We start from the raw sequence: 27,379 nt of genomic DNA, 5'->3' as shown, positions 1-27,379 counted from the left end.
TGATTTTTTATCGACACTAACCCCTTTAATATTTTTATGAAGGCTCGAACAGATCAAGTGTTCTCCCATTCCGCCAGTGGCTGTTTGGAAAACTAAACAAGATGTTCAATTGTAAATTGATGAGATTTAAAATAAATTAATTTAGAGGGGTCTATTTTAATTCAGGAAAAATTTGCCATGTAAGCAGCCATGTCATTCCATATGTGCTTGGGATTAAGATTTAAAATACTTTGCATTGTTGCAATTAATCAAAATTATTTTGCAATTCTTCTTCGAATTAGGACAGCTAGAAACGTTGATCATTTTGAAGCATAATTTTAACTTTTTAATACACATAATTTCTCTCCTCCAATATTTTGAGCTCTAATAGAATTGTCAACATATTTCAATTTATGAGAGCATGACTTGCATTAGTCGCTGGTCCGATATCTAAGTTAACAATTTGAGTGAAATCCATCTGTATTCAAAGCAAATGTGCTCACAGGGACTCGAATCGAAATTTGAATTAATTATAAGGCAAACTCAAATCAAAACACAGAAAAAGGTCATGTAAAAGATAAAAAGGTCACTTTAGCAGTCAATTATATACACAGCAAATACATTGGAGAATAGGCCCTACTAAAACGATCTTTTAATTTTAATTGGAAGCTGTAAGGAAACAGAACAAAATGATATACCCATTTAGGGAAAAGCTTGGGTTTGATTTTGATACGACTGTGAATGGTCTCGATTTTGCTTTGAAAATTCATTTTGAGGCTCAGATTTGTACTTGCCGACTAATGCCCATCCTCCTTGTCATAATTATAAACTTCGTATCTTTCTCTGTGCCCATTCACCAATAAGAAGATATTTCTTTCAATCTCTCTCGTGCTAGTTCAATAGATCTTTCACTATCTCTTGCTTTCATTGGCCTTTATACTGATCACTGATGGAATTATTATTATTAGGCTCGGTGCGGTCTACTTTTTTAAACGTAACTGTTAGTTAGTTTGTTTCTTCTGCTAATAGTTATTTTAATTTATATATTAAATTAATATTTATTTATGTTGAAACTGCTCTACCCTAGAATGTTGATAATATCTGTATGATCATAGAAAAAATTAAATCTGTCTTTATTATTATAATCTAACGAGTCATCATCAATGCTTTACAATAGATTAACTTTACTACAGCCACCGCCTTTAAATTATTGATTCGTGCATATTAATGACCTAATTAACTCTTGGTACAGTTGTCAAAGAAAAAAAAAAGGAAAGAAATGAGACAGAGAAGATAAGTGAGTTGACATTTATTTTTGGGATCATTTAAAAAAATTTATGATGCAATTATAATATCGTATTATAATTACATTCAGTAGTCGTTGAATGTAAATAAACTCTATTTATTTGAGTACATTCAACGGTTTAATATAATTATAATACAATACTATAATTATACAGTAACCGGACTCTATTTATTTTAAAATTTTTACATAATTAAAGTACTGTTATATATTTTAAATTTTGTTATTTTAAAAATTATCTTAATAATATCATATTACGATGGGATGCTTGAAAGTTGAAACTGAAATTTAATATAAAAAAAATAAATAAACAAATGAGAAAAAAATCAGTAAAAAGATCTCGTGTGGGAAGGCACAATGCTTGACAAGAAAAGAATAAAATAATTGACACGGAATGACGGTATCGCCCTTATGACGGCAAGTTGCAGCTTCACATCTTGACAAACGATCCCAAAAATAATTGACAAGGGGGCTGAATGATCATGCTGAATTAATTGATGATGGGTCCTGAGGCGCACGGCTACCGTTGAATCTAGGCATGGGCTCCACCCTGAGGCAACTTTTAATTCTCAATTGGCTACTGATATTACGTAGTGCGTGGACCCGCTCAAGCCAATTCCGCCGCCACTCATGCGCGCTGGTGGTATTTTCGTGAATATGAGAACATTCAGGGGTTCTTTATATTTAGTCCCCATACCGGGGAAAGGCTCGCGGTATTTCTCTTTCATGTTGCTGCCAGCAGTTTCGTGGAAGTGGAAGGGGGAAGGGCTTCACGTGGTCAGACTGAATCATAGCCGTAGGAGTCCATTATGAGTTGCATCAGACGGCAGATAAGGGGCCTATGCCACGTGATAATGTTTATCTAGGGCCTACTATGGTGGAATGTCAACCGGGAAGAGATTCTGTCCTGTGTACGGTTGGAGATGGTTCACTAGAATTTGTTAGGGCGTGTTTGGGAGATTCAGAACTAGAAGTGCTTCCAATTGGAATCCACATTGATACTTGTTTTTCTAAAGAGTATCCCAATAAATTCCTACGTTACATATAAATATATATGCAATATTCGTTGCTTATGAGATGGTACTATGTACTTTTTTCGTACACTTTAGAACATGTTTAATTCATCAAAATTTTGTTTATATCAAGAGATTATAAATACAATTAATAACTATATACGTGCCAAAATTTTATAAATTATTTTTCAGAAAACTTAAATAAATAATACCAATTTGCATGAACAATAATTGTAGTAGTAGTAGTAGTAGTAGTAGTAGTAGTAGTAGTATATTAATAATAATAATAATAATAATAATAATAATAATAATAGTAATAATAATAATAATTATTATTATTATTATTATTATTATTATATTTTTCACTGAACTATAAAGTTTATAATATTTTTTAATTATATAACCTAAATAATCAAATCCCCCTCTCATTAATGTGAGTGAAATTTGAATCATATGCCTCTCTTTTTAATACAGTTTACTAAATCAATTAGTTGGCACCTGTAAAATTTTTAGTTTTTAAGAAGTAAGGGGTAAACAAACCTTAAATAAATATTTTAGCCCTTATTTTTTCATGATTTAAATTTGAGTGACTATCTAACAAATGTTGATTGAAAAATCACTAGTCAAATTCCTTAAAAAAATAGTGTAATACAAAGTAAAAAAATCATAATATTAGCTATTTTGTATAATTATTGATTTTTTTCTTAAATAGTCTACAATAAATGGAGTAAGTTTTTAATTTTTTTTTCTCCATAAAAAAAGTTGATTAGTTTGATATCACTAAATATAAATAATATTATAATAGGAAATGTCTATGTTTAATGATGCTAAATATATAAATTTGTAACGCTAGTTTTCTAAAAGTGCTTGTTGAATACCAAAAGCACATTTGAACACTTTAATAGCCGGAGGTCGCCAAACGACTCGTTAAAAATCCCAACAATCAGAAACCTGTTATTATACCACGTGCGTCCACTGAACCGTATTTGTTAACTTATGATTCACCCGATCAACGGCCCAGATCCGTCCAGCAGTCTCTCCTCCTCTCTTGCTATAAAAATGACGCAAATTAGTTTTTCTTCTTCGTCCAAAACAGAACGGGCGTGATATCTTCCCGTTTTATAATTTCTCCTCCTGCTTGTCTTCTTGGGGAAAAAAAAGAACAAGAAAAAGAAAACTATTTAATTTTTTTTTTAAATAAAAAAGGTAAAAATACGAAACAGCAAAAATGCTTCTACGAAGCTCGTCAACGCCAATTCTGAACTCATGGATACCTCATGCGAAAGATTCATCACCGGTGTCCTTCACGTTAACGGCGTCATCATCTCCGTGTGATTCGTTAAAGAGCATGACGAGGACGCTGTCCGAGACGGATCTCCGGAGCCTCCCTCTGCCGAAGAAGAAGGCGACGAGCAACGTCTTCAACGGGCTGGCGCTGGAAGAGAAAGAAGACGAGTCCGAGACGGCGTCGTTCGACGGTGGGTGGTTAGGGAAAGAAGCGTGTGAGATTGGTGTTTTGGTGGGTGGTGGGATTTACGGTGGCGGCGGTAACATGTGCGGCGGTGGCGGTGGATCCGACGGTGGAGATGGCGATGGGAGGTGGGGTTCTTGGGATCCCAACAATCATGGAAACAACAGTACTGATCTTTACTATCAGAAAATGATCCAAGCTGATCCCCGCAACCCGCTTCTCCTCAGCAATTACGCAAGGTTTTTGAAAGAGGTAAACTTCTGTTCAAAAAGCTTTTCTTTCTATTGAAAAACTAATTCGGAATTTTTTTTTTTTAAAAAAAAACTGATCTGTTATGATTCGGGTGAACGGGATGCAGACTCGTGGGGATCTTTTGAAGGCTGAAGAGTATTGTGCTCGAGCAATTTTGATGAGTCCAAATGATGGGAATGTTTTGTCAATGTATGGTGATTTAATTTGGCAGAGTCATAAGGACGCTTCCCGTGCGGAGTCTTATTTTGATCAAGCTGTTAAAGCTGCTCCTGATGACTGGTAACAATCATTTCTTCTTCTTTGCATTCTTCATTGCTCAAACATTGTTGTTGAAACTATCAGTTAACTGACTCGACTCTATTTTGTTAATTTGATGTTTCAGCTATGTGCTAGCATCTCATGCTCACTTTCTTTGGGATGCTGATGAAGATGAAGAAGATGAACAAGTGGGAGAAGAACCAGCACCACCTAGTTACAATTTTCAACAGAGGCCTCCTTTGCCCCCTCATCTCGCTGCTGCTTATTAGGCCCTTCTTCTCCTCCTTTTTTTTTTTTTTTTTTTTGTATCATGCCTTAGATATAACCTTTTTGGCCTTTGTAAATAGAGTAATGATCTAGTGGTGTCGTTGCTCGTAAATTTACGAAGATTATCTCTCTACTGTGAGCAAAGTTTCTAACTGGATTATTACTTTTTTCTTTTTTTGTTCATATATCCCCCTGTTCTTTTAACAAATTTTTCCCCTGTTAAGATGGTTGTCTGGGTTAACCAATAGCTTCTCTTTCGTTCTTACTGTTTGCCGCCATGTCATGTACAGTAATAATAAGATATGGAATGAAAAGTTTTGTTTAATATCTTTTTCTCTCCTTACCGCGTGAATATTTATTATTGCGTTCATTTTGATCGATTCTGTCTGTCCCCCTTCTGTTTTTGGAGTTTTCCTACTATTTTACACTATTTGTCCATTCATAAACGCGGAGTTTTGCTTGCGGCAATGTTGTGGTTCGGTAATCAATGGGCCAATGGCCTAATATACGACACAATTCGTTTTTCCTTTTCTCTTCTTCAGCTTTTGAGAATTGAACACTAACTGTGGTGTTTGATAGCTTAGGCCTGCTTTGATGGTGGTATTAATTAATGCTGAGTGAAAGTGAAAGTAAAAATGCAGGTTTTCAAGTTCAGAAAATAACAAAAAGGAGTTTGAATAATCAGCCACATTGGAAAAAAATAAAAATTTTGGAAGTAGTTCAGACATCAGAGTCAATTGAACTCCCAACGGGTTTTGTTCTCTTCTAATTTTAAACATTTTATTGGAAGGCTGACTAAATTTTGCAAGAAAATTCTGCCATGCTACTACCTCGATGCTGTCAAAGGATCAAATCATCCAAACCCAGCCAAGAACGGAACCACCAACCAAACCAATTCCCAGGGACAAAATCATCACAATTGCAGCTATTTCCCCCTCTGCAACTGGTACCGTCTTCGGGGCAAGGATCATGATGACACTTGTCAGATAACCATTGGTAAACCCAAGCATTGATGTTAGAACTAGCACGGGTACTTCAGTTTTCAGCCACTTCGGTCCATGGAGGCAAGCTGCAAACAGAGGATAGAACACAAGTCTGCCGGTGCAAGCCCATGCTGCCTTTTTTATACTTTTTGGTACATATACTGCGGTTAAAGACTTCCCCACAAAATCTGAAACGTTATAAACTGTGATCAGCAGTACAGGATACCAATCCCGTAAAAGCTTGGATTCCAGGTCTTCGCCGATGAATCCTGGAAAAATTGAAAGAGTCACGATATATATAAGTATAACCCCGAAAGCTGGCAATCGAATTCTTCTTCCCACTCTCCAGATGGCTTGCCTGGAAGAGAGAGCATCATCAATAAGAAGTCTGTAATGCTGTTGCATAACTGGTAGTTTGTGTAACAAATTGCTACCCAAGCAGCAGCATAGCATGATAATTGTGCTGACTATGAAGTAGAAATGGGCACTTGTTCGGAGACCCTGTGGGGTCTGTGGCAGCGATGCCTTTGTTATAATCCTCAAGATGGAAACGAGAACACCTGTTGCAGAGTAAAGGATCTAATGAATCTAGGATGAAACATGCGCTGAAATTTAAAAGTTGTCATATGAATTGCTTGAGCTAGATGCAGGCAGGGGACGCAGCTGGTCTGGTACTAACTTGGCCACAGGAAACATGTCTAATGGTTTCACAAGGTCATTAACTCTTTCCAATCACCAAATTTATGATAAATTGGTAACTTATCAACTATATGGCAAATCGCAATGCAACCTTTCAGCATCTTCTTGGAAAGCGAAAACACTATCGGGCCATTGGAGGAAATAAATATAAAATGATATCACAACAGGGGATGAGTGCGCTATTCTGAGGTTCTTTCATGTTTTGAAAAATAGTGAAAGTGCGCATATGTCTTTCGTATTCCTGATAGTGTAAATTTTAGACAGTACTTTTCCCAGACTCAAGCATGCAATGATGCAACTTTAAACTTCTCCAAAAAGCAAAAACATGCACATTAGAGCTATGTTTCCTTAAACTTTATGCAACAGCACTTGAAAAAGTTTCATTTTTACATTAAAAAAACCAGTCGATCTTTTGATTCTTTGCCGACAAGGGAAGCAGTCTGTTTATAGTATGGTTTACTGTTAACAATCTGTTTATAGTATGGTTTACTGTTCTTGCAGATTTTATAATATTCTGCGTGTTATGGCACTGCCACTGAACTTTTCTGGCTGTGATTGAATCAGAAATGAATAGAGAAATAAAGGAGGAAAGTGATGTTGTACCTGAAGAAGCTGTTCCAGCAAAAACAGCCTGCATATATTGTTTTGGAAGTTTCCCAGCTGAACCTATTAAGCTTCCACCTACCAAGCCGTCAGCTAAACCACAAGTCACAACTGATGCCACTGTTACACCATAGGCTCCATTAGATCCACTGTAGTTCCGAGCCCAGTCTATAATTGGAGTCACCAGTAAGGAGAGAGCAAACATAGAAAATCCCAAGTTCATTCTTAATCTATAGCTCAGCTTGGAGCCCCAGCCACCCCAACATATCACTAAAACTAGAACCAGCAATGAAGAGGTCATGTAAGCTACAGAGAAAACCTTTTCAACATGCTTAGCCGGATAGAGGTAACCAAAGTAATCAACAGCTGTTATAAAAGCATTCCATGGAAGCAAATTCCCAGCACCTAGAAGGAAGTGGATTATATAAGCAACCTTGTACGTGTCTCTTGGCTCTACAGGTTGATCTCCAGCACTCTTCGCAGCTTCCATTTTTTGCATTCTTGAAAAAAATGTAAATTCAAACAGTCTTGTTGAAATTTAAGCTTCACAGTATCGGTTGAAATTTAAGCTTCATTCTAGGAGGGACCGAACATGCTGAAATGACTACTTGATTAGAAAGGCATAAACAAGTTGAGATGACTAAGCTAAACTTGTAAGTCAAGCCGAGCTCATCAAGAAGTACGGCTTACATCTTTGTAAGCAAAGCTGGTTATACGCGTAACCAATGTATCATATATTGGCATCGAATCAGCTCAATTGGCCAAGCGAGCGAGCTAAAGTTAGCTGCTTTCGCTGGCAGCTCCTCTAATTACTAGGACCATAGTTTTGATTGATGGGTTAGGATTTGGAATCAATGGGGACTCATGCTTGAAGAAAATTTGTGCTGTGTGGGGACGGGGATGGATGGACGGTGTTAGACGACGTAGCTTTTTCGCTCAACTGCTACACATGGGGGAAGCTCTTGCTTACAAAGGTTCGAACTTAGAACCTTAGCAGAAGTACTTGTTACTGGCGAATAACTTTTATCCCTGATTAATGGTATCTTAGTCAAGTCAGTGCTCTAATCTCGGTCTTTCCAGAAGCAAAACCAATATTCTCATTACTACACTCACAATATTTCCCAGTCATGAGTTGTGCAAAGCCTGAAAAAGTACCTGGGAATGTTCCGTTGTAAGCCTCGAGACTGGCCTTAATACTTGTTCTTTTCGTGAATGATGGCGTGAAATAGAAAGAGGAGGTCCTTTCAGCGTGACAAATGAGTGCTCTATTCATCAATTAACCATCCGCGTGCAGAATTTGATTCCTTCTGTAATATCAAGAAATCTTTGTCAGTGGTATTCAAGAAAAAGAAATCTTTGTCAGTGGGCTTGATCATGATCAGTCCCCTGTTTGACACGTGTCATTTCGACTATCGGCTGCCGTGGTTACTCATATCTTTTCTTCTCTACTTTCCTGACTTTACCATGCATCCAGCAATTTTCCACCAACCATTGCTCCTGCTGTTGGGCAATAAACTTCTCGGTGGAAAAAGGAGCTTCAGTAAAGATGCGTTAACAGGAAAGCTAAGTACTTATTGATCATAGAATTCTTTTTTTTCTTTTTTTTTTCCAATTACCATGAATACTTTGGCTACACAGGAAATTAAAATAAGCTCATTGATGTCGACAGAGACACGAGAGCCAGAGTGGCTTCATTTCTATATGGCATTATGCTAAAAGATTTGTCTCCATCACAGGGCACCTTCCACTCGAAACAACTCAGAGCATGTCAACCTTGATCTCTGTCTTCACTTTACATAGAAACTCATTTAGGATCAAACCCCTTCTGTCAACAAGAATAATCATCATAGTTTGAGAGCCCCGCATTGTTTGTCTGCCAAACTACCTTTTTCACTTAGAGCAACCGCTTGTTATTGTCAATTTATATAATTAAACTAGAATAAATAATTTATTGCAATATATTAATTTGAGTGAAACTATTACAACCCCTCTAAAAAGTTTTTTTTTTTAATTATATGAGATTATTGTTCAAATTACAACTCATATTAAATGTAATTAATAGTGATATTTACAATCAGACAATCATTGGGATAAGTTTATATTGAATCTTATATAGAACTACCTAAATTTTACCCTCTCTAATATTCGAGGAACGTCTACTTCACTCATATTTAAAAAGAAGAATACTACTTTTACTCAATTATTTTCTATTATTAAGGGATTAAGCTTTCAAAATGCTTTGTGGGGATTTGAAGTTTACGCTCAGAATTCTTGGACCAAGTGGCTTCTAAAAAGCTTTTAAAACTCCTTTCTTTAACTCAACTCCATTAAAGCATTAAAAGAAAAATAAAATTTTTTATAATATCCTACTTATTCCCAAAGTAACCCTAAATAGTAAAAGAGTAAAAAAAATGTTGATAAACCTGAGTAATGACAGAACAGATTTTCTTTCAAATTAGTACTTGCCTGGGTTTGTTAATTTGCAATATTTTAGGAGTTGCTGGTTTGTCGAAATTTTAAGAACAGTGCTAAGGTTTGTTGGTGTGCTCAAATAAGCCAGCAAGGAAATTTGAGTGGTTTGTTTTGATTAAAATAGATATTGAGTTTATTTTGACATGTTGACGTTCTGCTTGCTGATTTGTGGAGGATTAGTAAAGAAATTAGTTCCCACTTTATAAAAGAATTTTGGTCTGGGATAGAACTCATATAATTGCTTACAGTATTCATTTTGTCAGATCAACTGCAACAGCACAAGAAGTGCGAACTCAAAGCCTCAGCTTTATCAAATATTCTTGGCTATAAAACTTATTGCTGGATTTGAACACGTCTCAAGTTGTGTTGTTTTCCATGTGGTAATTAGATTTTAATTGAAATTTTGAACATATAACTAAATATGAGTGTAAAAGAGTTTTCGTTGAAATCAAGTTAACGAGTAAATTTTATTAAATACATATGTCTTTTAGGTAATTTCAATTGTAGGTAAAAATGAAAATAAATAAAAGGGGTTTTTATAGATCTTTAAAGAGGTGCCTCTAGTTCAATTCTATTAATTTTTAACAATAGCAAGAAAGAATGGATAAATAAATTAAAAATGAAACCAAAAAAATTCTTTTTTAAATATTAAGGCAAAAACAAAAAAGTATGTGAGAAAAAGAAAAAAAAAATGTCCCATATTTGAGTTTAAAATTTTTATCTATGTCTTTTGTAGTATATTTTAAATACCCAAAAATTTCATTTTCTCTCTGTTTCACCTAACATGTACAGTTGCACTATCCATATTTTATGTTTATTAGTACTCATGTTCGACATCCATCATTACATATTTTACATTAAGTGTTGTATATTTTCTACTCTTTATTTCATGTTTCATGTATCATGTTCAAAGGTCATTTGATTTTTTTTTTTTAAATAAGATGTTCAAAGTTACTTTAATAGAGTTTAATCTTTTATGTTTGAGTTAAATAAATTCCATTCTTTCCCATTATTAATTAAGAATTTTCATTAAATCCCCAATTATATATTTATGCTTGCATCTACCCTGGCTTATCACTCCCCTATCATAATTGAACAACAGAGTATGGTCCTATTTAGAATTGAGGTACCATAATTTTTAAGTTACAACAATTGTAAAAAAAATTGTAATTATGAAACATAAATTAATAATATATAGTAAAATAACAATTTTGATAAAATTATTAAAAATATAAGAATTTTTCTATAACATTTAATATTTATCAAACACTTTAGTATTGTAATTTTTAAGGTACCTAACCTCAACCCCAAACGCACCCTATGTATGTTTAGAAGCTTATTTTTATTGCGAATTACTATTTTTATAATTCTAAAGTGAAACTCATTGGAGATCCCAGGAGGGATAAAGATCCTCTCCTGACCTGAGATCTAATGAGCTTTTAAAGATCTTGTGCCATGTGTCTTTAAGTGATAATATATGTGTATGATTTAACTTCTTTATTTTCTTTATTTATTAACTATCAATCACCCATGTATTTTTAAGTGATAATGTATGAATAAAATTTAACTTTTTAAATTTTTTTTTTAATTTATTAACTACCAATCAACACACATATTTTAACTCAAATGAAGCTCCTCCAAGGAGACCCTATTATTCTGCCAAATGCCATAGGCACAAAGTACTAGTTGCTATTCCTACCGCCTCGCAAACTGATTTTTTTTTTAAAAAAAGAAATTTTCACTTATTACGTGGAAGCGCAGAACCTTTTTCCCTAGTCTCACGCACCAGTTTGTTATTCTTATTTTTCTTCTCTCATTTAATTTCTTTTTCTCTTTGATATCATCTCAATAGGTTGTTATTATTGTTATTATTTTCAATAGAATCGCACCAATAGCTGATAAACGATAAGATTTCAACTCAAAACTCACCATGGTTCTTTCTAACAGAAGATCAATAAGGGAAAAAAAGTGTCATCAACAATTACCCAACAATTTCCATAGCGCCTCAGTAAAAAATTCACCATTTGACATGGGGTTTAATTCATACAGAAACCATGAAATATTAGCGAAAAAGAACATCCCATTTCTCATATGCAACAAACCTCAGTTTAAAAAGATATAGGTCGTCTGTCCGGCCATGATTCTATCTTTTCAAAGTATTCAACTGGCACGACGCCATCAAATCCTTCTGTCAAGACGACCTTGTTGTCTGATATGTACAACTTCATTCCATCTGATTTTCACATAAGGAAAACACACAACAACAAAAATATGCGTCAGTTTTTTATTAATGCACTTCGTTACTGATAGCACAAGACCAACGTCCTAGCAGGTGAAATGGAATTCAATTTGTGGATGGTGGGTCCTATAAATTTGCATTTAGCCATACCTGCTAGAGCTTTTCTAACATTGAGAAAGATCAAAACATTAACATCACGTCTCATACCTGAAAAACAACCAGACGCATATCATCAGCGACAATCTAAACTGTTTCATTTCAGTGTTTGGAATAAATTGAATTATGAATGACTAGTCATTCCCACATAACATACACATAAATAGCAATTGAAGCAATTTTTTTTTTTTCTGCTGATATAATTTCATCTTAGATATAAAAGATGGATTTTATGTTGAGCTTACTGCCATGAGCAGCTGAGAAATTTGTCCCATCTTCCGTAAGGAACATATGCCTAGGCTATGAAAAATGCATGAGTCCAAAATATCACTTCTAATAACTTTAAATGCTTGGGCTCTTGACTCTTTTGCTCTGCCTGTGTTGCATTCAATTCCAAGACACAAAAGGAAAATTCTCTGTGGCCTCTCCCACTAAAGGCAAATGTTCATAGAATTTTGCTATAGTTTATTAGGAATTGAATGAAGGGGCTTCGAACACATAATGCACCCTCTTTAGAGCATCCTTAGCTGCTACTTCCACATCAGTTCACAGAGAGTAGGTGTAACATATAAAATAACTAAATTTTCAACAGATTCAATGACATTTTTCTTTTCATATGAGACTAAAAGAAATAATGAAATCATGAATGCTAAAAGCTATACTGACAAAGAGCTTTCTTAGAATATCTTACCACTGATTACTTCACCATCAGTTGGCAAGCCACACGAGAAGTGTACATGTAATCTCTTCATGCGCTTTAAACCAGACTCCAAAATTGAATCCAGATTCCTCTTATAGGTTCCATGTACGCATACTGCCACCAAAGCATAAGAAATCCAGTTTGTCGAAGGAAAAAGCAATATAGTATACACATAAAGGAAATACAGAATAAGAAGGACAGAAGTTGTCCACCTGAAACTTCTTCAGCAGAAAGGATTGGTTTTAACAAGCTCTCAGATTCAACTGTCTACCAAGAACACAAAAGAAACCCGTTTCGTTGCCAAGAAAAGAGACTTCATTAAATCCAACAAAGCACACACATATTAATAAATAAGACATTTATTTGAAGGGGAAATAAAGGTCATGCCATAAACATAAAAACAAAAGCCAAATGTGAAAGCGAAAATATAAAGATATATCACCGTAATTGTGTGGCCTTGATTTGCACGTATTAGAAGTTCTCCATTTTCCTCCAGAAGATTAAATCGCTGCTTATTATCCTTTCTCACAGCCTCGAATTAAACAATAGACATGCAAAATAAAAGTGACTGGTAAAAATATGCACTTCAAAAGGATATAAAGTGAGTTTAATGGATTAACTTTTTCCAAATAATTGGGCATAGCCATTGCTGGAAAATAATAGAAAGAAATAGCAAAGGGAGAAGAATTTCACTGAACCAACCTCCCAGATGTCATCAACTGTGTGTGATCTTAATGGAATCTGGGCAAATGTTTTCAAATTCAGCTTTAGTAAATCTTCAACTTTGACGAATCCATCACTCCGCATATTCAAATTTAACTCAGAAGCCATATGACGCAAAATACGTGTCCTGAATATATATTATGCTAATACATCAAAATATGCATGTAATGTTAAAACAAAACGAAAAAGTATTAACATAATATATGTCTCAATTTGCCTATGAGAAAATGTCAAAACTAAAACGAAAAAGGACAATAATAATCAAGTTAATCGTTATAATTGACTTACAAGAGTCTACCAAGAGCATCAATTTTATCCTTGCTGCCGCTGCCACCACGGCTTCTCCTTCTTTCTCCGTCATTTTTAATGTCATGACCTCTTCCTCTGCCACCACCACTGTCAAATAAATAAAAACTTAATTTATAATTCCTCCTCAAATCCTTTCTCAGTTAAACCTTTGAGTCCAGCTAAATGAAGAAGTGAAGTGAAGAAATAATTTCAGCTGCCAATATTTATTAACCTTTTACTGGACTGAGCAAAAGAACTGAAGGATGAGGAGCTCTGATTGAAGTGGTTTCTGTTGTCCATGAAACCTAGGGCAACAGACCTGAAGAAAAGGGAGGCCGAGAAGGAAGATATACTGATAGGAACACGTGGCAGATACACGTGGCAGCACTGTAAGATTCTAATGTTGCTGGCCACACAACTCCACATCACATGGATTGATCTCGCTATGGTGACTACAAAGCTTGTTTACACTTGCACTTGCAGCGCCAGGAAACTGTTCCTCTTACATTGCATGTGGCCCATTCATCCCCACAACGTTGTGTTTTCACTTCAATGATTAAACTCTAATCACGAGCCCTAAAGCTAAAACTTTTACTGGTCAAATTACAATGAAACAACAATAAATAACTATAACAATGCTTGAATTGTAATATTTTCATATATATATATAAAGTATAGTTTTACATGTTAATTATGAAAAAGTTTCATTTAGTTGACTTATAAAATGCTCTAATATTGTCCTTAAAACATAACTAAAAAGTACAAAAATAAGCAGAGATTTTTGACAATATCTAAAACGGCCCCAAGAATTTAGAAGTGTGACAAAATAATCCTGAACATAAATATCATTAGTTCTAAAATTCATTCCTCTGCAACTCCCGCTTCTTCTTCCTTCTCTGGATCATGTATAATTTTGCTTGGTATCAACAATTCTATTATTTATCTTCCTATATTATAAACAACAATAATAGGTGTTTCAGTTTGGATTTTGTGGCTTATAATTTTTGCAACTCTTCAAGATTTTTGTCAGATAAAGGGCATATACAGTACACATACCATATTGTATAAATAATAACAAAAATACCAAAAAGGATTAATTGAGAATGCATGACATTACACAGACTTGCAGTTTGAGATGCATGTGAAATAAATGAAAATACTGAAGAAAAAGAAGGCAGTAAACTTGATCAGAGTTTATTGTATTAATGAATTATTTTTCAATTAACACAGTAGCCCCAACCAAGTGTACTGTTTTTTCTTTCAGAGTACCGTTAAATATTTCTATTTAAATGTCATTGCTCAGAATAAATTACAAAATTTGAAACCTATCAATATCCTTGTTTCATTTCACATTCTTATTTTACTCCTTTTCACAGTAAACTTGTTTATCAAAAAATTTTACAATAAAACTCAATCACAACCGAAACTTTTTATTATTATTATTATTTATTTAAAAAAAAAAAAAAAAAACTCTACTTGTCAAAGATATTGGTAGAGGATCTACTTCAAAAAAAAGAAAAATTACAACAAACAGATCCTTTAAGCTAGTGTCACTTCACTGTCACAGCCAGCAATGCAACCTTCATAACACAGTAATCAGTTATACCATGAGCCATTAATCAATAGTTTCACAATCAAGGTAGGAAAAGCTAATAATCAGTTGATAAAATTATCTTTCAGACCTAAAGAGAAACATCAATAAAAGGGGAAACAAAAGCCTGTAGCAACATGTACCTGAGCCTTAAGCATCATCAAAATTTTGCTCCCAGAAACACTATTCACTTGAGCAATCCAGTGAGAATCACAAAGAATAACACCAATTTGAGATGGTGTTAGACTCGCAATTGCAAATATCTGCCTCCACCTGAAAGATTCAAAATAAAAATAAGATTCAAAGAAAACAAGGTTTAAATCAGCAAACAAGGGCAAATATATGGAAGAATCAAAGTACCTAAATAGAAGTTCAAAATGCTTTCTAAGTAAAGTATTTTTCTAACAAACATCCCCAGTATACATTACCATAAAACAGACAACCAAACCGGAAAATTCACAGATGGATTCCAAAACCAAACATGATAAGTAATTTCAAACATTTATAAATGCAATGAATAATTAAAAGACCGTCCCAAGAAACACTGAATTCAATTACTAAAACATAAAACTAAAATGATACGCCGCAAGTAAACACAGCAACTGATTAAGTTCCCTATCGACGACAAAGCACGAGATTCATATTTCCTTCTAAAATCATTGGAAAAAAAAAATCTATCAATAATCTCAGCAGCCATAACATAAGAAAAAAGAAACCAGAAATAAATAAGAGAAATCGTTTGCTTGTAAATTAAATGAGTTCCGAATCGGACACTGCAAAATTGTTGCCGTAAGAAAATTAAATCACGGAGAAGAACAAACCCTCGATTTTACCCACGCTGGCGACGAGCAGAGTTTCGCTGCTGCTCTATCTCTACGTCACTATTTTGAATATGACTATAATTATCTCATGCTTTTTTTTCCCATAATGCTTAAAAAAAGAAATTTGTTTGTTTATTTTTTTTCCTTATTACTATTATTTTAAAAATTAATATGAACATTTTATTATATAAATTAATTTACAGCAACCGGTTTAAAACCGGTTGAGTAAAAAAAGGCGGTTTGGCTGCCACAAGGGCACATTTTCAAATTTGTTTTACACAACAGATAAATTCAATTTCAGTAAAACCTCTCCATAGTTATTAAGATACGGTTATAAAAATAATTATTTTAACTCTGTTATCCTTAATACAATGACATAAAAATAAAGTATGCACTTTATTAATAATTTATTAATGCAACATGTCAAATATACTGGACAAAATTATGATACCACAACTGTATCAAGTCATTAGAGTCAGTTCACAGTTGTCGCCATAACTAGATCTAATGATTGGATACAGTTGTGATATGATACAACAATTGTACTATAATTGAACTCATACCGTGACTAGACTTTCACCTCTAACTGCAAATGAATTGCATCAACTTTAATACAAAAAGCATATAATATAATTCCACCGAAATGTCTTCCGACTAAAACAACAACATTAGACGACTTATTAATTGCCAGTCTCGCAAGCAACATGTTTAAACCCGAAAATCGCTCTATCATTGCATGGATTATGAATATCACTAAGCACCCAAAGAGTCTCAATAGGATAGCCAGATTGACAACTAACAAGCTCCGCAGCACACTTACAATTAGTAAGTGTACATCGAATCGAAGATCCTCCAATTACATTTTACAATTGGGGTATCATCTTCTCAAATATGACATATGCATGCACCATAAAGAGAACGATGAAAGGTGAAGTCGTTTTCTGCAATAGCAACAGAAGACCGACCTTCGTTAGTGTCGGTTGAGAACTCCTTTTCGGATTTTGGGCATTTTGGTACTTGTTTCTTTCTACTAGCATTTAACTTGTTTTCCTGCAAAGGCGGTACTTGTTTTGGAACAAGAAGTTACAGTGGATTTAAGTTTAAAACCCACTGTCTAGCTGGTAACAAGTTGCTTTCATCATTAAATAACATTTTGTGTATAGATCTTAAGACATGTTTAGTTCCTTGTCCTTCATTTTTGAGTTATCTTTTTTTATCAAATTCTTTCACTTGTTAACAAAACTCCTTAGAAAATCTTACTATTACCTTTGTTTGTGAGAATAATCCTTTTAACATTGAAGGTAAATTTTCTTAAAATTTAAACTCGGGTGATTAATTAAATAAAATTAATTGAAAACTAGTCAGCTAAACACCCCCAAATAATATTTGAGCTCAAATGACAAAAAAATAATAATTCTACCATCTCCAACATTATACACAAACATTTTCCTACTAATTAGAATATTAAATGGTTTCTAAAATTCTATTACTCACAAATTCATTTTTATTATGTAATAAATTACAACAATTTGTAAAAATGTGAGCACCATATGATGTAAATAGTATCTCTGACACAACATTATCCAGTTAAAATTTAAAAAAAAAATGAACGCAAATTAAATCACCCCACGTTTGTTATTTAATATCAACCGTCTGTAACTGCACATATACCTTGGATTTAAACATTCTCTCAACTCTTTTGGCTGATGAAATGGCATTGTGATTGTGAATCCAAAATCCAAATCAGCCATTTCTTGTTCTACTCTGTCAATTTAATTCTTATTTAAATCACCATTAATCTCACCTCCTAGTTCCTTTTTCACTCCTCTTTAATATTTTACCGGCCCCCCTTCACAGGAGCAGGAGAGCAAGTACAAATTTTAGTAGATATTTTATCCATTTTGAAAGGGAAAAAAGAGAGATACCATCTACTGCAAAGGAGACCCAATGGCGCTCTTTTTGATCTGACACTTTCGTTTAGTTCACTTTGATGAGTAAAGTTGTTCAAATCTCTACTTTTTTTTCTGAAAATTTGGTTCCAAGAATTACGACAATGGGGGGGGGGGGGGGGGGGGGGGGGTTTAACGGGCAAGAGAGTGGATTTTGATGTGTTTAATAGTCTGCTTCTCCGGTTTTATTTTGTTGATTGGCATTCATTCAGCTTTAGGGTTTTATGCAAGGGTTTTCGCTTGTGTTTGCTTTAGTTGTTGGTTACTGTAAATTTAGCGCTAATTTAATGAGAACTGTACTGCCCTCTTGTTGATAATGATGGTGCTTTAGCATTCTAATCTTTTTAAGTTTGTAGCGCTTTTACTTTCGTAGATTTTAGTTTCCAATTGTTGTGTGTGCAATTTGGATGAATAGGTCTGCTTGTTTGTTTGTTCGTTTGTTGGAAAGGATGATAAATGGGTTTGTTTGCATATGTCTTTCTTGAAAATTTTAATCTATGTTTATTTTTCCTTGAGGTTCGTATTTTAAATAAATTGAAAGTGATTTCGTTGCCATGTGTTCGCTGTATTTGAATTTGAATCGTCTTTAAAGAATCTTTTTGTGTGCTTGTTTAGTTGCTGGGACAGCTTGGTTAGAATTTTCTATTACTGAGTAGGAATTTATACTGTATGGAGCTCAATGCAACAATTCGTTTTTCTTCACTCTAATGGGACATTTATATTTTAAATGAAAAAAAAAAAGAGAACTTTTTTCTTTGGTTGTTTGCCTATCATTTTCTCATTATCTAAAACTGGGAAAATAATTTTGAAATGAGTGTAATGACAATAGTGACTTCTATTTTCTGCTGTAAGTTGAATTCTCTTTTCATTCATTCTCTTTTTATTCGTTTATTTTGTTTATATTGCTTACCTTTGTGGTAAAAGCAAACGCTGATGTAAATGTGATGATGGATTTCAATTGTTACAGTGCGATGGAAGCCACTAATCTTATTATTGGAGATGAGATTGACCCCCAAAATGAGGCTTATAACTCTGGTCAGGATGAACTGATGATGGAGAAACTTAATAAAGCTTATAACATTGTTACACAAAATGAAGGACCCAATGACAGTACTAAAACAGTTGAGCTGGCTACCGAGAGTACAATTGCTGACAGTTCCTCTGATAAAGATGGAGAAGTATCAACCCTTCAAGAGGAATTCATTGGTTTGACCCTACATAAGGTGCAAAACTGTCAAATAGACATTATGTTACCTTTCCCTTGATATGATATCGGTCTCACTGCTGTTTCCATTTTGTAGGAATCAGGAGTTGAAAAAAGGAAAAATGCAGATAACTCCAAGAAAGGTCCAGTTAGGGAAGTGAATGAGAGGGGTTCACGACCAAAGAGCGTAGCAGCTTTGGCAAAGAAGAACAAAGATGGGAAAATCGGTTCAGTCACCTCAAAGCAGCCTCTTGCCATTGCAACTAACAGGAGATTATCCAATGACACGCTTTTCTCGGGAAGCACCACAGGCCTTGATTCAGGAAGGCCAGCAAGAATAGTATCTGCACCTAGGCCTGCTCATCTTTCCCAGGTAGTCAGTGCTTTCACCATTTCTTCTTTTAAAAGCTAAATAAAGCTTGGACCCCATTCCGTCCCCAGTTAATAATCATTTCCGTCAGTCTACAAGATTAGGTATAGGGCCTTATTGCTCAAACTAATACTTCCTTTTTTCTTTGTGCAGCAAACCAGAATGTCTCTCACATCATCACCTGCCACAGACACTAAAGATTCCATAGGCCTAAGGCAAGGCTGTTATGCATCTAGATCTTTGTACATTTCCTTTCTCCTTTCCAACTCCATGAATAATAGTGTCAAAGAGGACTTGGACTTGAAAGCTAAATTGTTTCACTTGTTGTAAATTTGTCGTTACAATTCAAGAAACCTTATTCAGGTAGTTATTTATTTGTATATCACTGTAGGGAAAAGGCAAGACATCAAAAGCATCTGAAACAGGGGCCACCAGAAGTTAAAGAAGGCACACATTCTTCTTCGTATGTTTTCTAGCTCTGGATGTTTCTAACCTTGACATTTATGTCTCATTCTGGTCTTACTAAGAACTTGTTTCTCCTTTTATGTTACAGGAGCCCTGAAGGAGATACAAAACCCCAAAGAACAGGTGTCCTTCCTGCCTATGGCTTCAGTTTTAAGTGCGATGAGAGAGCTCAAAAACGTAAAGAGGTTCATTAGATTCCTCTTTGCACATTGACTTTTGATTGCTATTTTATCATCAATTGGACAACTTCTCAATTACTACTTATTTTATTTACTTTTGGTTGTGAAGTTCTATGCAAAGCTTGAGGAGAAGATTCATGCAAGGGAAGTGGAAAAAACTACAATACAGGCGAAAACCCAGGTGATGTTTTTACTTGAATAGTTGTATGCTCGTCTGACTTTGTTTCTCTCCTAAAAACCTGTCCTTCAGCTGATGTGGTGCTTTAATTTTATAGGAGAATCAAGAAGCAGAGATTAAGATGTTCCGGAAGAGTTTAATGTTTAAAGCAACTCCTATGCCTAGCTTCTATCATGAACCTGCTCCACCAAAGGTGGAGTTGAAGAAGGTAACGTGTTTTCTATTAACACTTTAGTTCGAGCTTCTGTTTATTGTTGTGATTCTCTTAGGTCATTTAGTGCAATTCCTACTGTCCCCACTGCTAATCTAGAGGTGATGCGGACAGCAAAGATTATACTTGGTTGCTGCCCTTCTCTATCGCTTGTTGGTACATCTTTATATTCATTGAATGAAGCATAGTGATGTGATTGTAGTTACTAACTTCTTGCTACTTGCCCCATTCCCTTTCCAGAAATCAGCTTTAGTCATGAATTCAATGAAGAATGATAATAGATCCCTAGTGTTTGGCAAATGATGGAGTCAATTTGCAAGAGTTTTTTGTTCTGTACTTATCTTGTTTTACAAGACTTCATGCTCTTACTAGTTTTTCTTGCTGATAGTTTGTTTGCTTTGATATTTCACTGACAAGCTGGATCTAATGGGGGTTGAAATAGCATTAATGGTGCAAAATTGCTTTGTTGCATTTAGTGACCTTAGGAAAACCCATAGTGCTTGTTTTGTGGTTATTCCTGTTGATCAGGTACATCTAAGAAAATGTTCAACGAGTTTCTTTTGTTATTCCTGGAAAGTGTGAACTTGATTTTAACTTGAATTTTCGCATGTTTTCTTTTATGAAGTCAATATATATCTTAGGTATTTTGACAATAGCTTGGTTTTCATTTTGATGGCAGACACCACCAACCAGAGCTAAATCTCCCAAGCTTAGCCGCTCCAGGAGCTCACGTATCAAAGACTCAGATGGAACCAGTAGCCACAGCTCTCAATCAGGTCGGTTTAGTCTAGACGTGAAACTCACTCAGAATAGGGTTGCCAAAGGATCATCCCCTCAAGACTACAAGAAACCTCTTAGAAAGTCGCTTCCCAAACTACCCTCTGAGAAGACTACACTGGCTAACACAACGGTAGATTCTGCTTCCATTTCTCAGCTTTCAGAACAGCCTGATTTGGAGCCTGAAGCGGAGTGCATTTCTGAGCCAAGTGATAGTCAGGGTGGTATCAATTCTGAGCCAGTAGCTGAAGAGCTAGAACAAGCTACTTTAGAGGAGCCAGAGACTGAAGCCACTGCTTCTAAAGTCTCAACATAGGAGCATTGATTACAAGTCAATGCAAAATGGAGGAGCTCCAGATTCTATTTGGACTAAATTAGAACATGAATCTAGAACTATTTGTCAACGAAGTCGCGAAGTATGTTTCATTATAGAGTGGTAATGTAAACAGTAACCTTGCAAGTCTGTGGCTAGTATGATATGTCACTGGTATGCTTGGTTGTGTGACTGCTTGGGTGCACAAATGGATTTGAATTTGTAAGTTTCAGCATCGTATTGCTCTGTCAGGCTGTTAAACAATTTCTTATTCCGTTCATCTAAACATTAGGCTTCGTGTTTCCATGTTGCCTTATATTCAATCATCTTTTACTAGAGGAAATGCTCTGTTAATCATCTTCAGGACTTATGAATACTAAATGAATCACTAATTGTTTAATATTGATATGTTACAATCAAAATAGTAGAATACCACCAATATAATCAAACATCTATTGACACCTCATCTTAGATCAAGTCTATGATGATATCTAATGGGAGTATGGACTTGTTCTTAGATCAAGTATATGAAGTATGGCTTAAATTTCTACCATTACTAGTAATTGAGGAATATACGCTCTAGCCACAAGAGTGGGGGAAATATTCATTTCCGCCGATTTAATAATTGGAAGGGAAAATATATTGAGTCCCCACCTTAATACTCCGAACTGTGTTGTGAGAGTATAGCCCACGCTTAGCCTAGTTGAATACTAAATTAATCATTGTTTCTTAGATAGTATTCGTGCAATTAAAGTGCTTTTAGAAGACAATTTTTTTTTTCCTCGAAACATAAATGAAGATATCTTTTAAGTTATAATCTTCACAAAGTAATTAGATTTTAGGGAAAAAAATTTGTGTGAGATTGTCTTACCGTTCAACATGTTAAATAATAAGACAGTCTAATAATACTCTGTCACATGATAGAATAATGGATCCAAAAGTAAGATTTACAAATTTTTTAACATTAATAATAATTCTAATAGTGTGACCCATTGTCTCAGTCACATGGGAAAGCATAATTTGGGTTATCCCACAAGCTTAGCAATGTATAATTTCTCCGATTTAAGATAAAAGAAAGTTGTTTTTACAACATTTATAAAATCAAGGCATGAATATCTATTTGTTCAAAAAAATGTTCATAAAAGATCATGAAAAATGTATTTTCATTTTTTAAAATTATATTATAAAATGCTAAAATTACATCATAAATATGCGATTATAGCATAGTTAATTCAAAATTCTACTTTTTTTTCTTGAAATTGTTCAAAATTCTGATTTGATGAATGAAGCTAATAAATGGTGGTGAAATATGTTCACTTATATAGTTTTATATTAAAACTATTAATTAATATTATGTCAAACATATTTCAAATAATAATTTTTTAAGGCCATATTTGGTATTGTGATTGGACAATTGTAACTTGAAAGTTATAGCATTAAAAATGTTTGCCATAATACGCACTCATTTATATGACGAAAAATTTATAATATCTTTGTTATTTAGATAGTGCTATTTACATTCTGAAAATTACTTTGAACACTCTAATCTTGATAAAATAATTTATTACAAAAATACTCATAATAGTAATTACTATTAAGGATAATCTTGTATGAGCCAATATAATACAATTATTTTGAATATTCATTTTCACACTCATTCACTTTATAATTATATTCCCTTAGACCCTAATTTGAGACTAGTTGCACATTTCAAGCTATAGCTCTTGGAATTTTCTACAATTCTTATAAAGTAAGAAAACCCTAATTTGCGTAACTTCAATCCCTAAGATTATAAAATATCATGATTTTCACATCATCATAATTGAGAGAAAACATATTTTGATTCACAGTAATTTTCTTGATAAAGTTTCATGGTAAAAATTAAAGATTTAGCGAAATTGATTTCTCTCTCCTGACCTCTTTAGAGTGATTCACTTTTATGATCAATATAAAATTAACGTGATATATCTATATATGGGTGGAGGGAGAACCAATTTCAATAAAACTCTTATTCTCACTTTTCATTAAAGTGGACAGTTGGATTCTCCCAATTAACCAATATGATTTTAGCCCATTATTTATTTTATTATTTAAATTTCAATTACAACCCACTCAATAATGTGGTACGTGGGCCAATAATAAAATATGTCAACTTAACAGTTTAATAATAATAAACATTATGTGCATAGTAAGAGCTAAATTTTTACTTGCATTAGTTAAACCATAAAATAATCATTAAACGAAAACTTATATGGATCATAGTGGTTCTACATCATTATTTCGATATAGTTTCTTCTATGTATCACAATATTAGTTTTATACTTAACATGACCTATAATGGGAAATATAACAATAACAGTTTAACAATCATATCATCATTCATGTATATACCATTAAATCAAAAAAGATATAAAAGAATTAGAAATAATATTTAAATGAGTTCAGACTATCAAATATATTAAGACCCTAAAAACTTAAATATAATGTCAATAATGGCATCCAGTAATACCGACCCTTTATACATGTTCATTGAAAACCTTAAAGTTTAATCCTTTTGTTAAAGGATTCACAATCATAAAGTTGATGCTAATGTTTAGCACCTTTCGAATACCTATCGTTTTTAGAGAAGAAGATTGTTGCGGCATTAGCATAATAAATCTTCAGCGACTTAACATTATTGCCAACAATTCTAAGCCCTGAAATAAAGTTTTGTTGCCATAACCCATGCATAGTGGCCTCAAAGCATGCCACAAACTCAGCTTCTATAGTGCAAGTGGCAATGACATATTGAACTTAAGATACCATTGTCGGGAGGCTTGCTTAAGTATGCATATTGATTTATTTTATTTACATATGAGGTGTTCATTTCCTTCAGCTAAAAAGCCTTAAGGTTGGACCATATAAACATCTTCCTCTAAATTTCCTCTTAGAAAGATAGTTTTTACATCTATTTGGTGCAACTCTAAATCATAATGAGCCACTAATGCCATAATAATTCTAAAGGAGTATTTCTTAAAGACTAGTGCAAAGGTCTCTTTGTAGTCAATATAGTTCTTTTGAGTAAAATCTTTGGCAACGAGTCTAGCCTTATATTGCTCTATGTTGCCATTTGAATCTTACTTGGTCTTATAGACCCATTTACACTCAATTTGTTTACAATCTTCAGGTAATTCAATAAGATCCCAAACGTTGTTGTGATGCATTGATTTCAACTCTTCTTTTATGGCATCTAACCATTTATCAGAATTAGTACTTTCTATGACTTGTGAAAACAAATCTGAACCTTCAACAATTCCTTAATCAAATTATGTCTATTGTAAGTAAACCACATAATTATTAGAAGTAACAAATTTTCTTTGTCTTTGAAATCTTCTTAATGTTATTTCTTGTAGTTCAGCTGCCACAGATTCATTATTGATGACTTCATTATTTAGTACTGGATTATTTATTTGTTGTTCTAGAAAGTTGTTAGTGTGTACAACAATTTTAGAAGAAGTAACAGGCAAAGGAACTTGCACTTTAACTTCTTGAATTTTCACTTTTCGTAGTTCCGTAGTCCCATTAATTTTGCCATTTTCAATTAACCTAACATTTCTAGATTTAACAATTCTCGTACTATGATTAGGACAATAAAATATGTATCCTTTAAATTCTCTGGATAACCAATGAAATATCAACTAATTGTTCTTGAATCTAATTTCCTTTCATGTAGATTATAAGTCTTTACTTCCGCCAAACAGCCTCAAACATGAAGATGTCTTAAACTAAGTTTCCTTCTCATCCACTATTCAAAAAAAAGTCTTTAGAACTGTCTTACTATGAACCTTGTTTAACAAATAAGCGGTCGTCTTTAACGCTTCCATCCATAATGATAAGGGTAAAGATGAGTAATTTAACATACTCCTAATTATATCTATTAAGGTACGGTTATGTCTTTCTACTACATTATTATGTTCTTATGCACTTGACATTGTGTATTAAGCACATACGCCACGTCTTTTTAGGAACTTAGCAAATGGACCAAGGCATTGTCTATTCTCGATATATCTTCCATAATATTAACCTCATCTGTTAGACTTGACAATTTTTACTTTTCTATCTAGTTATCTTTCAACCTCATTAATAATATACCTATAGGGCATCCACTGATTGAGATTTTTCATGCAAATAACGTGAAAAATCATCAATAAAGATGATGAAATACTTTTCTCAACCAAAAGATGGAACATCTAAAACCAAGTATTGTCTTAATATGATCCACTAAGTTAGACATTTTTAGGCTATTTCTTAACTTGTATCTACTAAATAAGTGGTCAGCCGAAATGAAGAATTGAAATAAATATAATTAAGACAAAATGCTATAGCAAACATAGAGCAACACATGTAAATTAGTCAAACATCTATTAAGACTATTTATCACTCAACCACAATAAAATTTAGTTCATAATTTACGATAGAACAAGAAATAAAATTGTTAAAGCCATCCAATACATCCCCATAAGTAAATAGAAAACAAGAAAACAAGAAGAAAGACTGAGTTCTGCTTGGTCTTTATGATTTCTCCTTGAATCTTCTGTTACAGTCCTCAATCTCTCTCTTAATTTTTGTTTTCTTGTTTCTGTTCAGTGATCTCCTTGGATGACGACTCCCTCTTTTTCTTTTCATGTGTGCTCATTTTATAACTCAGAATTAGGGCAACCAAAAGTGTATGACACGTATCCTCCATTTTTTGAAACATCGATCGCAATCTTTTAGTTGTTTTGCGTAAAATCCAGTCTGTCATTACTTCAGGTTGCTATAACAACGGCTACATCATCTGCACTATTCTAGACTTGTTTCAATTCATCTGTAGTCAAGTTCTTTCATTGTCTCTGTAAGTCTGTTGCAGTAGCATTCCTTCCTTAAAACTTGAACTTTCGGTCACCTATAATTATGCATATAATGTAAACACAAATTATTTTTAAAACAACTCAATTTATTAAAAATAAATTAAAATAGATGCTCATGTAAGTTGTAACTAAAATACAATAAAAACACATCATTTACTCTCTAAATATTATTGATTTAAGTTTAAAGTGCCATGATCACTCTCATTATATAGAGTTATCATCACACATTAATGCTTTAAACTCAAATACATAATATAAATTCAGATAAAATTCACATAAACTTTAAGCGCATATTAAAGTTCACTTTTGGGTGATATAACAATACACTACAATAAACATAATTGATGCTTGACTTTAATTTCACATAACTATTAATTAGATACACACATTAACTAGACATGTCTGCTTTCTTTGGATGTACTAAACGTATCTAATCAAGTATACTAATTACCCACAACCATAATCATAGATTATAAAATTAATTAATCAACCTTTGAGCGATTCTTAAATACTTTATAATCTATGAATTTCAATATACCCATATAACAAAATCATCATGTCATTCAATCATAAGCATTACAATGATTATGAGTACTTGAAACTGAATTTAATTTGACATCTATGAAAACTTTCTCATTTATCCACTTTGGTGACTAACAAATTATATGCAATATAGACATCAAATTGCATGAATATTAATAAATATATGTGTTCTACATAAATTAATATTTGATTGTTTATTAAACTTTTATACAAAATTTCAGATTTTATAATACCTTAAGTGACATTAATGATGTTTACGAAAAAGTCGTTCTTAATATTTAAATCACATACTTTCCTTCGGCCACCACCAACAAATTCTGTTTAGGCTTGGCAAAACCCCGGGTCCGGTCCGGGTTTGGTGCAACCCGGGACCGGACCGGATGCCAAAAATTAAAACCCGGACCCGGACAAAACCCGATTTTTGTATGTCCGGTCCGGGCTTGAGCCCGGCGTGTCCCGGGTCCGGGTTTTGTCTTCCGGGCT

At 33.7% G+C, this 27,379-nt stretch overlaps 4 protein-coding genes across 10 annotated transcripts; 2 read left to right on the top strand and 2 right to left on the bottom strand.

The window, feature by feature from the left end:
- Positions 1-3,324: 3,324 nt before the first annotated feature.
- On the top strand, positions 3,325-4,870 carry LOC18054505. The gene is made up of 3 exons (XM_006450849.2): positions 3,325-4,018; positions 4,125-4,297; positions 4,401-4,870. Exons 1-3 carry the CDS (start codon positions 3,524-3,526, stop codon positions 4,543-4,545), a joined length of 813 nt encoding a protein of 270 aa, XP_006450912.1. The 5' UTR covers positions 3,325-3,523; the 3' UTR covers positions 4,546-4,870.
- Positions 4,871-5,368: 498 nt separating this feature from the next.
- Positions 5,369-7,369, bottom strand: LOC18054504 (equilibrative nucleotide transporter 8). The gene is made up of 2 exons (XM_006450848.2): positions 6,829-7,369; positions 5,369-6,086 (listed from the first exon to the last, which is right to left on the bottom strand). Exons 1-2 carry the CDS (start codon positions 7,325-7,327, stop codon positions 5,392-5,394), a joined length of 1,194 nt encoding a protein of 397 aa, XP_006450911.2. The 5' UTR covers positions 7,328-7,369; the 3' UTR covers positions 5,369-5,391.
- Positions 7,370-11,269: 3,900 nt separating this feature from the next.
- LOC18055404 (tRNA 2'-phosphotransferase 1) lies at positions 11,270-15,921 on the bottom strand. 2 transcript variants are annotated; one of them, XM_006450847.2, is made up of 10 exons: positions 15,819-15,921; positions 15,141-15,270; positions 13,639-14,000; positions 13,407-13,514; positions 13,098-13,245; positions 12,838-12,927; positions 12,608-12,662; positions 12,387-12,509; positions 11,690-11,746; positions 11,270-11,533 (listed from the first exon to the last, which is right to left on the bottom strand). In XM_006450847.2, exons 3-10 carry the CDS (start codon positions 13,830-13,832, stop codon positions 11,409-11,411), a joined length of 900 nt encoding a protein of 299 aa, XP_006450910.1. In that variant the 5' UTR covers positions 13,833-14,000; positions 15,141-15,270; positions 15,819-15,921; the 3' UTR covers positions 11,270-11,408. The 2 variants fall into 2 exon arrangements, with proteins under 2 accessions (XP_006450910.1, XP_006450907.1); XM_006450844.2 differs by having other exon boundaries at positions 13,639-13,988.
- Positions 15,922-17,472: 1,551 nt separating this feature from the next.
- Positions 17,473-21,790, top strand: LOC18055402 (protein WVD2-like 6). Of its 6 annotated transcripts, none has more exons than XM_024178177.1 (9): positions 17,473-17,812; positions 18,735-18,990; positions 19,069-19,347; positions 19,495-19,583; positions 19,733-19,804; positions 19,895-19,991; positions 20,095-20,166; positions 20,261-20,371; positions 21,054-21,790. In XM_024178177.1, the coding sequence occupies exons 2-9, from the start codon at positions 18,739-18,741 to the stop codon at positions 21,465-21,467; spliced, it is 1,386 nt and encodes a 461-aa protein (XP_024033945.1). In that variant the 5' UTR covers positions 17,473-17,812; positions 18,735-18,738; the 3' UTR covers positions 21,468-21,790. The 6 variants fall into 6 exon arrangements, with proteins under 6 accessions (XP_024033945.1, XP_024033946.1, XP_006450905.1 ...); XM_024178178.1 differs by having other exon boundaries at positions 17,473-17,817; XM_006450842.2 differs by having other exon boundaries at positions 17,474-17,812; positions 19,069-19,344; positions 19,495-19,556.
- Positions 21,791-27,379: the final 5,589 nt, after the last annotated feature.

Source organism: Citrus clementina, unplaced genomic scaffold (assembly GCF_000493195.1).
Source record: "Citrus clementina cultivar Clemenules unplaced genomic scaffold, Citrus_clementina_v1.0 scaffold_1, whole genome shotgun sequence".
Taxonomy (NCBI): Eukaryota; Viridiplantae; Streptophyta; class Magnoliopsida; order Sapindales; family Rutaceae; genus Citrus; species Citrus x clementina.
Note: the sequence above shows the minus strand (reverse complement) of the source record. Positions and strands in the feature narration are given on the sequence as shown.